The sequence below is a fragment of the Dipodomys merriami genome, unplaced genomic scaffold, assembly GCF_024711535.1.
Source record: "Dipodomys merriami isolate MVZ:Mamm:240054 unplaced genomic scaffold, mDipMer1.0.p SCAF_4, whole genome shotgun sequence".
Lineage (NCBI taxonomy): Eukaryota > Metazoa > Chordata > Mammalia > Rodentia > Heteromyidae > Dipodomys > Dipodomys merriami.
The window spans coordinates 66,225,628-66,239,101 of NW_027205603.1; the positions used below are offsets into that span (position 1 = coordinate 66,225,628).

The following is a 13,474-nucleotide window of genomic DNA, read 5'->3' on the forward strand; positions in this document are numbered from 1 at the left end:
TATGGGGCCTTATGGTTAATTTGAGTATTGGATGAACATTTGGATAAGTCATATTGTAAACAAGCAATGGCCAAAGTGGGGGCGCTGTTTAAGGGATACTTGTAGTCACAGCTATAGGAGGGCAGGGAACTTGTTAATTCACCTCTTCTGGGGGCCACAGGAAAAGTAGAAAATGACAAAAAAAAAAAAAAAAAAAAAAAGCCCTACTTCTCTTCTTTCTTCACTTAAACCTTAAAATGCTGTACTTTAAGATAGTATTGAGCCAGGCACCAGTGGCTCACACCTGTAATCCAGTTACTCAGGAGGCTGAGATCAAGGATCAAGGTTCAAAGCCAGCCAGGGGAGAAAAGTCTGTGATACTCTTGTCTCCAATAAACCACCAGGAAACCGGAAGTGGCACTGTGGCTCAAGTAATAGGTAGAGTGCTCGCCTTGAGCCAGTATTGATGCCAGTGTGTCTCATTTCTGTAATCCTAGTTAATAGGCTGAGACAAGGATTGTGGTTCAAAGCCAGGCTGGGCAGAAAAGTCCATAAGATCCCATCTTCAATTAACAAGCAAAATACCTGACTGGAGGCATGGCCTAAGTGGTAGAACACCGTCCATGAGCAGCAAAGTGACAGCAAGAATCCCCCAAATTCAAGCCCCAATACAAACACACAAAATACTGGCAAGTTTCTGTCTTCCTTGTTTGTACATTCCAAGATAATCCTGCTTGTTTTATTATTTTAATTATTACTATTTTTTTCTTGGTTGTGGGGCTTGAACTGGGTGCCGTCCCTGAACTCTTCAGCTCAAGGGTTAGCACTCTACCATTTGAGCCACAACGCCACTTCTGGTTTTCTGGTGTTTTATTGGAGAGGAGTCTCATGGACTTTCTCGCCCAGGCTGGCTTTGAACCATGATCCTCAGATCACAGCCTCCTGAGTAGCTAGGGTTACAGGTGTGAGCCACCAGCGCCCAGCTGCTTGTTTTATTTTTCAAGTAAATTTTATAATCTTTTTTTTTTTTTTTTGGGTCCGGTCGTGGGGCCTGAACTCTGGGCCTGGGCGCTGTCCCTCAGTTCTTCAGCTCAAGGCTAGCACTCTACCACTTGAGCCATAGCACCACTTCCAGCTTTTTTCTTATGTGGTGCTGAGGAATTGAACCCAGGGCCTCGAACATGCAAGGCAAGTGCTCTACCACTGAGCCACCTTCCCAGCCCTAAATTTTATAATCTTTAAGATACTCCAAAGACTTTATCAAAACTAACATTACCTAACACTAATCAAGAATCAGTCTTTCTGTAATTTTCCCCTTGACTTATATTAGTACTAGGTATTTGATACCTTGAAATAAACTCATTCACCTTTGTGTATACTTTTAAATGCTTTCAGACTAGTTTTAACATCCTTAGGCTTATCAACTCTGGAGACTTTGCATGTGGTGTTATACTTCTCAGCCCCTGAATATGCATCTCTTAAAGTGCATGTGTCCTGACTTAAGAGTATCATGAAATGAAGTAAAGGTCAGCCTTGGGTGCTTTTAGATTAAGGCTCCTGGTAGTTAAACTCATTCATTTCTTACAAATTTTTAGACTTCCTATAATCATTTTTGTACATTAAATGGCTCCATCCTATTGATTTTGGATGTTTGCTGCCTTCCTTGATGGGAATTTTGCTTTCTAGTGTCTGAAGAAAGGACCTGATGAAGCCTTCTAGGAATCAAAACCTCTCCTTTAATTATGCTTGGATTTTGGTGCCTATAGTGAGAAAAAATGTTATGGCTGATTTATTTCCACTCTTCTTGACCCTAATCAATTTCTTGGAAGTTCAGAGGATTTATTTTCTCATGGGCAGAACTTTTAAGGAAACATGATACAAATACAGGTATGTGTTCCCTAAAGGTACTAAACCAATATAAAGGTACTCATCACTTCTGTAAGCCATACAGTGCAAGTCCATTAGAAAAACTTCAACTCCCATGCTACATAGGAAGGAGCATAAGGCACTTAAAAATGTATTAAAGGCAAACTCATAACTCTCAAAGCTCATTAACTATTCCAAAAGCTTGCTAGACTAACAGTGTAATTGCCAAATTTCATTTTCAGCATTGAAGGAAGCATTTCAAATACAAATGCATTAACTTGATGCTTTTTCTGAAGAGATGTAACTTGTATCAGAGCTACCAATTAAAGGTTCCAGAATCTAGAAGCAATCAAAGCAGCAGTTTACAAAAGATTCAGGAAATTGAGTTGTTTTATCCTTAAGACATCTCATCTTACAGCAGCCCTTCATACCTATGAGGTAAGAAAAATGTCAGATATCCATTATATGCTTTTCATTTTAAGACCTTTGGACTAAGGTGGGTGACATGGCTGACTTTAGAAAATTGTACTTTCCAAAATAATGCACTCAGACTCTCAATATTAATTTTATTATTCTATCAACACACTTAGATGTAATCATACATTCCACCAAAGAATATAGCCCAATGTCTAGGAAAGCAGACTCCAGAATGCCTACAGATAAACAATTTATCGTCTGCTGCTGTATAATTTGAGCCAATTACCTAATCTGTGTTTGAGGACAGTGATAAGATTAAAACAAACAAAAAAAAAACCTTGACAAAATGCCTAGCAAATATGAAATGTTGTTTAAGTAATGAGCAACTTTATCTTGTGGTAAGCAATAGTTTTGAATTATGAGCTTTTCATATCATATTTTAAATATAATCTGTACACTAATCAGTTGGAATATTTGAGGAATTTGTGCTCATGCCTACTTATTTTGATGAAAATACTTTATCACCACTGAAGCACTTCTGCCACAACTGCATGACCAAAAATATCTTTCCACAGATTTTGAGTAGGAATTGCATGACTTTAAGGAAGCTTCCAACAGGAAGATTTATGTTCATGAGTAAAAAGTTTCAGTCACCTAGGATGCTGCCTATAATCATAGTGATTCACGTGGCAGAGATTAGAAGAATTAAGGTTCAAGGACAGCAAAGTCAGCAATGCCTATATCAACAACAACAAAAGTTGAGTATAGTGGCTCACATGGGTCCCCCAACCAGGTGACATGGGAAGCCAAGGAGGATTCCAGCATAAATGGGACCCAGGTAGAGGCTGGTCCAGACAAAACAAAAATAATAAAAGAGCCTACAAGACCCTGAATAAAGGTAGAAGTGTTATCTGGATGGCATAACTACCAAAAGCAAGTGCTCCCTAAATTCAAATGCCATTGAAAACATTTTGAAGATGTCATGCCTCTACCAAAGGCTTTCTAAATCAAAAAAATATGTAGGTGAGTCATATATAAAAGCTTAAGTAAGAACTACAGTCTCGAAAGATCTCAATTTGAGTTTAAGCAGAGAAGTGGCTGGTTAATTTTAAACACACAAAAAACTGTATCTTTAATATTTGGGGGCAATTACTGAACAATGAAATTCTTTTGAAAGAACAGTTAAGTCAGTAACAGTAAGGCCATTATAGTGGTAGGGGATACTCAGATGATTTATAGGGAAAAGAAGATGCTATAAAACTTTGAAAGCCCACAGTAAAGTTCATTCTTGGTCTTATCTTAAAATTAATTTCCAATTACATTAGATTTAATAAATCACTAAACAAGACCAAAAGAGAACTTTATTTTATATGATCTTTATTTTACATTTAGGACCTGATTTATTCTTTACTTAAAAAAGACTCAGTCTGCTTTTTTCAAATTGCTACTAAAAGCATTTTAACCAAAATCTTGATTTTAGGAAGACTTTACACATTGTGTTAAATATTTTCATTCTTTCAATAACTACTGAAAATAATTTCACAATTAGGGTTTCAAGTGTCCTAGTCATATCTAGTTTTTATTTAATATCAATTTTAAGATGTGCATACAAACACTATAGTGATATTTTAAGTTCTATGTCTTTCAAACTTTCAAGATGCTATTCAGTTCTTAATCTAATTACTATTTCATTTATTTAGAAATAGCATTTAGACTACAAATCAATGTCTCACTTTGACTAAGTTACACAGATCTAATACAATGTGTTCTTGAATAAGTTTTAAGTAATATAGTGAACTTCACTAGTACTATTCTGTTTAGTATTTTTAGTGTCAACAATGTTGAGAATAACATGAGAGTCAGTCTTTTAAAGGAAGTCATATAATAAAAGCATAATGTCTTTGAACATGAAAACAGTACCTAACATGATTTTATACAGGAACTCAAGGACAGTCCAGAGAATTTTGCCCATTTTTTTATATGTGAAGTGTCTAAGTCTTAGTGATAACAGTGAAAAAGTGTTTCTTACTATGTCACTGAAGAAAGCTGCTAAAAACCCACAAGATATCCTAGTCCTAGGACTAGACATAAGCAGTGGATTATCAAAAAAGAACCTGTCATTTCATTTTCAGTTAACTTTTCTATGCCAAGTAACAGTCTTACTTCACTTCTCCCATTTATGGGAGAAAAAAAAAACCAGGCCTGGCCAGGTACCCTTCAAGATTCTCTGCTAACTGTAAAATGTGGACTGCTTTTCTTCTGTTTAGTATAGTCCATGTATATATAAACTGTGTTTTTAAATCAAAATGTGTATGCACATAACCATATCAGTATATTGCCCTTAATTTAAAAAATGTACAACTATATAAATAAAAACTATTGTTTCCTCAGTGTTACTTGACATTTCTTCTATAATTTCTTTATTTAAAAAAGTAAATGTAACAAGGTACTTAAAAAAGGCTAGATACAAAAGTAGTTAAGCTGCTCACGAACATTTAAAACTTTCCAAAATGTATTTTCAATAATCATGGTTTTATAAAACATTTTACAGTTATCAGAAAGTGCCCAGGCTGAGTATACATAACTGAAAATAGCTTAGTACAAATGTCTAGTTAGAACTGAAGTGCAGTAACCTGACTAACTGCATTGAAATAGGGATACAAAGGGGAAAAAAAGGTGATTGTGACTATTGTGCATTGGCCCCAGATGTACAAAAGTGCCCTTAAATGAACACATTACATGCAAAAAATTAGTGATATTACTTAATATTCTAGAACTCAATGCACTGAAAGTAAGCCGCAATAAAAGTGGGTTTTATAGGTAAAAGTGATTTCATCTGTAAGATCTGAATGTTAAGAACTTTTTAAAAGTTCCACATACATAATACACGATTGCAGCCAACCACAAATTAAACACCATAAAAAAGTTAAATGAAAACACAGAACATACTTAATTTTTTATTTTGAAATTCCCTATTCCCACTATACAAGAACCTTTGCTGAAACTTTCCACAAAGGTAGCAGTTAATTTTCAGAACATTTTACATTTCCCACCCCCTCAGCAAAAAGATAAATCACAGTGTAAATTATGTTTTTCTGCTGTCATCTTTGGCTGGGGTTAGACCTAGAAGTTGTTGACTAGCAAACAATTATAGCCAAATGTTGCTAGTGCTTCTCAGGCCTTTAAGCAAGGAATGTTTGCAATTAATCTCTATTGAAGTACCACCCAGGGGATATGACAGCATTAACTTCCATAAACTTTATAGACAAATGGAAAAAAATCTACAAAATTAGCTAGGAATATTACACAGCAATACACACTTTTTATAGGCTACACAAAACCAAAATTCTTGGTTTTAATGGCAAGTAGCAATTTCTGTTTGAGAATCTGTTTAGAGGAGTAGAGTGGGACATAAAGGCGAGAAATACAAGTATTTGCAGTGGGAAGATGTTGGTCATCTGGTGGTCTTATTGTGATTGAGGGCATAGGTTGAAATCCTTCTTCACTGGCTGGTAATGAAGGGCTTGATGTCCAAAAGTAAACCTAAATAGAAATACAGCAATTACAATTTTGGCTTAGTATTTAGTATTTCCTCGTTCTCACAACAAAGAGGTTGCACAAGGAAAAATAGTTTCCAGGGCTGGGAATGTGGCTTAGCGGTCAAGTGCTTGCCTAGCATGCAAGAAACCCTGGGTTTGATTGCTCAATACCACATAAATAGAAGAAGCTGGAAGTGGTACTGTGGCTCAAGTGGTAGACTGTTAGCCTTGAACAAAAGAAGCTCAGGGACAGTGCTCAGGACCTGAGTTCAAGCCCCAAGACTGGCAAAAAAAAAAAAAAAAAAACAACCTATAAATTATTGTATAAGAAAGTCTGGAACAGACTGTTTTTCAAGATTAATAAATGAGTTGACATAGTTGTGAATGTGTTTGAGGATAGATAGGTTTTTTACTGACTAGTAAAGGGCTGGGAAGGTAGCTCAGTGGTAGAGCGCTTGCCTTGTATGCCTGAGGCCCTGAGTTCGTCTCCTCAGCACCACATAAGCAAAAAGAAAAAAGCCGGAAGTGGCGCTGTGGCTCAAGTGGTAGAGCGCTAGCCTTGAGCTGAAGAGCTGAGGGACAGCGCCCAGGCCCAGAGTTCAGGCCCCACAACCGGACCTCCCCCCCAAAAAAAAGTAAATATTCTACTGCAATTGAAGTTTGTTTTCTAATTTGTAAGGATCTTGGGGGTGTTAATACTAAGTAGGACAGAAACAGCAGACTGAACAGACAACGAAGTAGTATTGAGAAATTTTGCAAAGGCTTACCATTAGTTAAAAAACATTAAGAATACCACTCAAAGTCCAGAGTTCGAACCTTGGTCCCACCAAAAACAAAACAAGGGCCAAACACACAAACCAAAAACAAGTAATGAGGAATATGTAAACCTTATTCATAAACTACGCAGATTAAGAACACAAATTATTAAAAAAAAAAAAAAAGAACACAAATGATCCCTTTATCTAAGATATCCAATGTATTAGTATTTACATAGTGGCCATCTCAGTTATCAGGTTAATTGCCAAATAAACTGTTCAAATAACTTCAAATAACTGTTATTTAATGGCTCAAAAGTGCAAGAATAGAAGGCTGGCAATTCAGATACACGAAACAGAAGCTGTAAAATACTTTTCATGTGCAAAAGAAAAAAGAGTAAAAGTTCTGTATGTTGCAATACAGTAGGAAAATAAACAAGGTGTTTTATTTTTGCCCTTTTACCTACCCCAAAGTAAAATGACAAATATTTCAAAACAAAATCCTATCCTACACCGTATTTTAATATTCTGGGCTGGGGATGATACCCAGTGGTACAGGATATACTTACCAACCCAACCCCCCACCCCCAGCAACACACACCCTGTATCTCCTCCTTTCACAAACTTTGTGAAACCTAACTTACAAGATCTTGTCGTTCTGTCATGCTCATCTTCTCTACTATAGACCAGAACCAACGCTTGAACTGTAAGAGCTTCTCAGCATTTTCTCCTAAGAAAGAATAGTAAGACATTCAGTGCATTATACTTATTAGTTGTTGCATCTTCAAACATAATAAAAATAGGAAAAGACACAAAATTAGTTATTGCAAATTCGAGGAGTCTTGTTCCTAACAAAGGAAATCAAAGCATTTGAAAACTAAAGAGTATTTGACAATCTACCCAAGATGACCAAAACAAGAAGCAAATCATCTTTAAAATTTATGATCACATGACTTTAAAATCATTAGTGAGTCATGACCTTATGCCAGTGCTCAAATTAAGTTTATAAATAAAATGGAATTTTTTTTTGAAAAAAATGCAGACTCTCCTCCTTCTTTCACTAGAGTTGAGAGAAATAGATTCTACATTTTGAAAAGGTTTCCAGAAAAAAAGCTTCCAGATGCCTATGCTGCTGATCTAAGCTTTAGAGGCAGCTTCTTAGAATTTTTGTAAATGAGGTAATTTTCATGAGAACTAAATATTACATTACAAAGTAGTTCAGGGCTGGAAATGTGGCTTAATGGGAGAGTGCTTGAATAACATGCATGAAGCCCTCAGTTTGATTCCTCAGTACCACATACACAGAAAAGGCCAGGAGAAGTGGTGCTGTGGCTCAAGTAATAGAGTGCTAGACTTGAGCAAAAAAAAACCCTCAGGAACAGTGGCCAAGCCCTGAGTTCAAGCTCCAGGACTGGCAAATTAAAAAAAAAAAAAAAAAAAAGTAGTAAAAAAAAAAAAAAACTACTACCAGACTGGGAAGGTGGCTCAGTGGTAGAGTGCTTGCCTTGCATGCATGAGGCCCTGGGTTCGATTCCTCAGCACCACATAAGCAGAAAAAGCTGGAAGTGACACTGGTGGCTCATGCCTGTAATCCTAGCTACTCAGAAGGCTGAGATCTCTGAGGACTGAAGTTTGTAGCTAGCCCAGGCAGAAAAGTCTATGAGACTCTCATCTTCAGTTAACCAGCAAAAAGCCAAATGTAGATGTGTGGCTCAAACAGGAGAGCACTAGCCTCCAGTGAAAAATCTAAGAATGGGAAGCCGGAGTTGAAACCCTTAGTACTGGCACAAAAAAGAAACTACTACAGAACAATCTAAACATGGTCAAACACAAAAGAAAAATTGAGAAAACGTACCCAAATTTAACTTTCTATAATTTGGCTGAAGTTGATTGTAAACAAACAAACAAACAGGTAAAATATAGTACCTTTGTGTCATCCTGGACTGTAGTATATATCTTGCATATAGTATGTGATAGTGAACTTTTTGGAGATACAAATGCTTTACTGTATAGTCATAGAGTTGGAGGAATGAATGACTAGCAAATGAAAGAGTGCGTGAGTGCGTGCATGCTTCAACTCTGGGCCTAGGTACTGTTCCTCAGCTCTTCAGCTTAAGGGTAGCGCTCTGCCACTTTAGCCCACAGCACCACTTCCCATAAAGCTTTTGAGATGGAGGCATGGCACAGACACAGAGTGCCAGCCTAGCAAGCCCAAGGCCATCAGTTCAAACACTACTGCCAGAAAAAAAAAAAAAAAGATAGGGGGGAGGGGGAATAGGCTTTTTCTAAGAAATTACTAATGCTTCTCTTTTTTTCTAGATTTCCATGTGTAAATGCTATTAATATCTTTACAAATGTGTGATCTGAGTCTAGCTCTACAAAGCAAAAATGATATCAAATCCTTTAGCCTTTACAAAACCTGTGTAGATAAACCATTTGCTCACTGCACAAGCACACACAAAATGTTTAGTATATTTTTTCAAAACCATTATCATTTTTTTTCTTTCAGTCGGCTTCAACTCTGTACCTGGGCACTGTCCCTTAACTCTTCAGCTCAAGTTGAGTACTCTACCACTTGAGCCACAGTGCCACTTCCAGTTTTCTGGTGGTTAACTGGAGATAAAAATCCCATGGACTTTCCTGCCCAGGCTGGCTTTAAACCACTATCCTCAGATCTCTGCCTCCTGAGTAGCTAGGATGATGGGTGTGAGCCACCAGTGCCCAGCCCATATGGCTTTTTATGTTTTTGAGAGTGTGTTTAGGGAACTTTTCTTTGGAGGTAAGTTTCTGCTAATATTTAGACAAGACTGATTGCCTCAGCCTCCCCAGTGGTATGATTCCAAGAACACATGACAACACCTGGCTAAACTTGAAAACTAGAAAAAAAATTAAGCAAGCAGGGCTGGGAAGGTGGCTCAGTGGTAGAGCGCTTGCCTTACATGCATGAGGCTCTGGGTTCAATTCCTTAGCACCACATAAGCAAAAAGAAAAAAAAAAAAAAAAAAAAGCTGGAAGTGGCACTGTGACTCAAGTGGTAGAGTGCTAGCCTTGAGCTGAAGAGCTGAGGGACAGCGTCCAGGACCAGAGTTCAGGCAACACGACCGGACCCTCCCCCACCCAAAAAAAAAATTAAGCAAGCAAAGATTTAATAACATCATGCTAAGCAAAATATTAGTTCAATCATAATTTTAAAATAATGTAATTCCTTCAAATCTCTGAGTAACAGAGTATATTTCCAAAGCCTTATAAATAGATCTAAGAACTAGAAATGCAAAAAATACCCACTATACTCTCATTATTTCTTAGGTAAACATTAAAAAGTTTCCTACCTGATTCATCATTGAAAGATGTAAAGCTGATCAGCATTTGTACATTAACTTCACCACAGCCATTTACCAGAAGCCTAAAATCTTCTGCTGTTAAATCTTCTAATGAATTTTTTGGAAGCACATCTAGTAGACCTTTCCTCATTGCCTAAAGAATTTCAAAATTTCCCCTTTTATTACAGTGAGTCCACATATTACATTATTTGAAAACCAACATTTAATTTTACTTCTCATATTAATCTGAGAGAAGTCAACTTTGTATTCTGAATTTCCTATTAACAGATTTTAGAGAGAAAGGAGGAAGACAGTAAAGAAAATAATGCAGGGGCTGGGAATGTGGCTCAGTGGTAGAGTGTTTGCATGGAGCCCTGAGTTTGATTCCTTCATGCCACATAAACAGAAAAAGTCAGAAGTGGCGCTGTGGCTCAAGTGGTAGAGTGCTAGCCTTGAGCAAAAGAAGCTCAGGGACAGTGCCTAGGCTCTGAGTTCAAGCCCCCGGAACTTGGCAAAAAATAAATAATAATGCATAGTAGTATATACTAGCAGTTAACTGAAATTATTTAAAAATTATGTTAATAAGAAACATGGTAGTGATTAAGCTTTAATTTGTCGAAAGTCCTATCATGGAAGTCAAAGTATGATAATGACAATAATCCTCTCAGACTCAAACTCTAGAGAGAAATTAAATATCATGTGCCAGAAATTATTCCATGTAAGTTGCATGCATTAATTCATTTAATCTTATACTGATCTTGAAGAGGAGTGAACCAGGCCCAAAGTAATTAGCTAACATCATATATAGAAAGAGGGCAGAACAATGACTGTGACCCCAGGACTACAATAATTAATCCAGCATAGGAATCAGAAATACAGGGCTGAGAAGGTGGCTCAGTGGTAGAGTGTTTGCCTTGTATGCATGATGCTCTGGTTCGATTCCTCAGAACCACATAAACGGAAGTGACGTTGTGGCTCAAGTGGTAGAGCTGAAGAGCTGAGGGGACAGCGTACAAGCCCAGAGTTCAAGCCCCGCAACCGACCCCCCCCCCAAAAAACAAAACAAAACAAAACAACCCACATAAGCAGAAAAATCCAGAAGTGGTGCTGTGGGATCAAGTGGTAGATCACTAGCCTTGAGCTGAAGAGCTGAGGGACAGCTCCCAGGCCCAGAGTTCAGGCCCCATGATGGGAAGAAGAAAAACAGAAGAAGAAAAATAAAAAAACAAGAAGAAAGAAGAAGAAAAAACAAACAAACTAGCAAAGGCCATTCCAGGGAAAGATACCATCTCAAACAAAAAAATGGAGTGTGGTGTTCTGCACCTTTATTCCAGTCTAGGCTGGGCGTGTGTGCGTGTATGCGTGTGTGCGTGTATGCGTGTGTGCGTGTGTGTGTGTGTGTGTGTGTGTGTGTGCGCAGAGGAAGGGACCACAACACCATAAGACCTTACCTGTAAAATGGAAAGGAAAAAAAAAAAAAGAAAAGAAAAGAAAAGAAGAATCAGAAATACTTCAAAAGCTAACACAGCAGGCCTGATGTTGCATTTTAGACTACATGACTGATTCTTGGTTAATGTCTCTCCCAAGAATAAACACTTACATGCAATGGCTGTTCTGCTACTACCAACATCCTGTGCTCGGCATATTTCCTCACATATTCATACACATTCTGAGGAGTAACTGGGATATTCACACCGTTAGGAATGAGTTCGACCTGTGAAAAATTCAGTGACATTTAAAGCAATTTTATCAAAGCTATTTCTAGGGCTGGGAAGGTGGCTCAGTGGTGTGCTTGCCTTGCATACAGAGGCCCTGGGTTCAATTCCTCAGCACCACATAAGCAGAAAAAGTCAGAAGTGGTGCTGTGGCTCAGAGTGGTTACCCTTGAGCTGAAGAGCTGAGGGACAGCGCCCAGGCCCAGAGTTCAAGCCCCACGACCAACCAAAACAAAACAAACAATAAAAAAAAAAAAACAAAAACTCTACTTCTTTGAATTTTAATATTTAAAGGCAAGTATTAGACATATAAACATCTTAGGCTTAAGTAAAATATCCCTTTCTTTTTCTCAGTTTATCTCACTCTATTTTTTTTTTGGGGGGGAGGGGGCGCCTGGTTGTAGGTCTTGAACTCTGGGCCTGGGTGCTGTCCCTCAGCTCTTCAGCCGAAGGCAAGTGCTCTACCACTTGAGCCACAACACCACTTCTGGTTTTCTCATGGACATTCCTGCCTGGGCTTGGCTTCGAACCATTATCCTCAGATCTCAGCCTCCTGAGTAGCTGGGATTACAGGCGTGAGCCACCAGTGCCTGGCTTTCTATTTATTCATCTTAACACACTCACTCTTAAGTGTATAACTAGACTTTCTATGTAAAACTAGCTTAGCAGATTAATCCAGAATCAGAAACTCCATACCTGTCCTCCACCCTCTTCTTTACACAGGTCAATTGCAAATGCCAAATCCATGGCTGAGAAAACAGCATCAGCATCTGAGCTCTGAGAAGCAAGGATTAGCTGTCGCAAACTCTCATACATCACAGGGTCAAAAAAAGCAAAATCATGCCAGTTGACCTAGAAAAGTAAGCATATGAAATTTAATTATAAAAGAGAAAAATGCTCACTCAAAATTTCTTGCTATAGAATTGGAAATGTGACTCAAGTGGTAGAATGCCAGCAGAACAAGATAGCTGAGCAAGGAACAAGGTTCTGTTCAAACCCTGGCCTGGCAATAAAATTAAAAAAAGAAGAAAGAATTTCACACTATATAAAAACTGCTATAAAGGGGTAGAATTTAATAAATCTTAAATACATTTTTAGAACCAAAGTATAAAATAGTATTTTTTTTGCCCGGATGCTGGTGGGTCACACCTGTAATCCTAGCTACTTAAGAAGCTAAGATGTGAGGACTGTGGTTTGAGGCCAGCTCTGTCAGGCTTTAGATGAGAGTCCTTGAGACTCTTACCTCCAATAAACCACTCAGAAAGAGCTCTAACCTTGAGCAAAAAGAAGTTCAGGGTCGCACCCAAGCCTCAGGATTGGGGCTGGGGGAATTTTTAAGCTGGGCCAATGGCTCACCAAGTAAGACTAGCTATTGGGGAAGACAGAAGTTCAAGGCTAGCCTGAACAGAAGTCTGCGAGACTCAACCTCCAATTGTCTAGCATAAAGCCAGGCTAAAGATCTCACTGGAGTGACAGTACTGCAAAAAGAAGTTTTCTTATGGGTATGCACAATAGTACCTACCTATAATTCCATTGTACATTCAGCAAACTTAAGAAAGAGGATCAACAATTTCAGGCCTACCAACAAGCATATATTATAAAAGCATAACAGGTAAGTGTATGTGTATGCCAGTCCTGAGGCTTGAATTCAGGGTCTGGGAACTATCTTAAGTTTTTGGGTTTTTTGTTTTTTGGTTTTTTTGCTCAAGGATAGTACTCTATATTAACAGAAATGTAAAACCAACCCAGCTAGTCTTCACTGATAATCTTCACCGATACTTTACCTACATCATTAAATGGAGGAAAACTATTTTATGAATAATGACTCTAATTCGTAAAACTATACAGTATTATTTATAAAAGAAAAAATTTATAATTATCCA

The 13,474-nt window shown here is 37.8% G+C and overlaps 1 protein-coding gene across 4 annotated transcripts in view; it reads right to left on the bottom strand.

The window, feature by feature from the left end:
- Positions 1-5,188: 5,188 nt before the first annotated feature.
- Ubr5 (ubiquitin protein ligase E3 component n-recognin 5) overlaps positions 5,189-13,474 on the bottom strand; it is a 124,937-nt gene continuing 116,651 nt past the window's right edge. For all 4 annotated transcript variants that reach the window (XM_069991173.1, XM_069991174.1, XM_069991175.1 and 1 more), the window contains exons 55-59: positions 12,288-12,443; positions 11,477-11,590; positions 9,886-10,030; positions 7,201-7,286; positions 5,189-5,805 (exon numbers count right to left, since the gene is read on the bottom strand). In XM_069991173.1, coding sequence (XP_069847274.1) covers positions 5,593-5,805; positions 7,201-7,286; positions 9,886-10,030; positions 11,477-11,590; positions 12,288-12,443 — 714 coding nt within the window. In that variant the 3' untranslated portion in view covers positions 5,189-5,592. The remainder of the gene's footprint in view (positions 5,806-7,200; positions 7,287-9,885; positions 10,031-11,476; positions 11,591-12,287; positions 12,444-13,474) is intronic.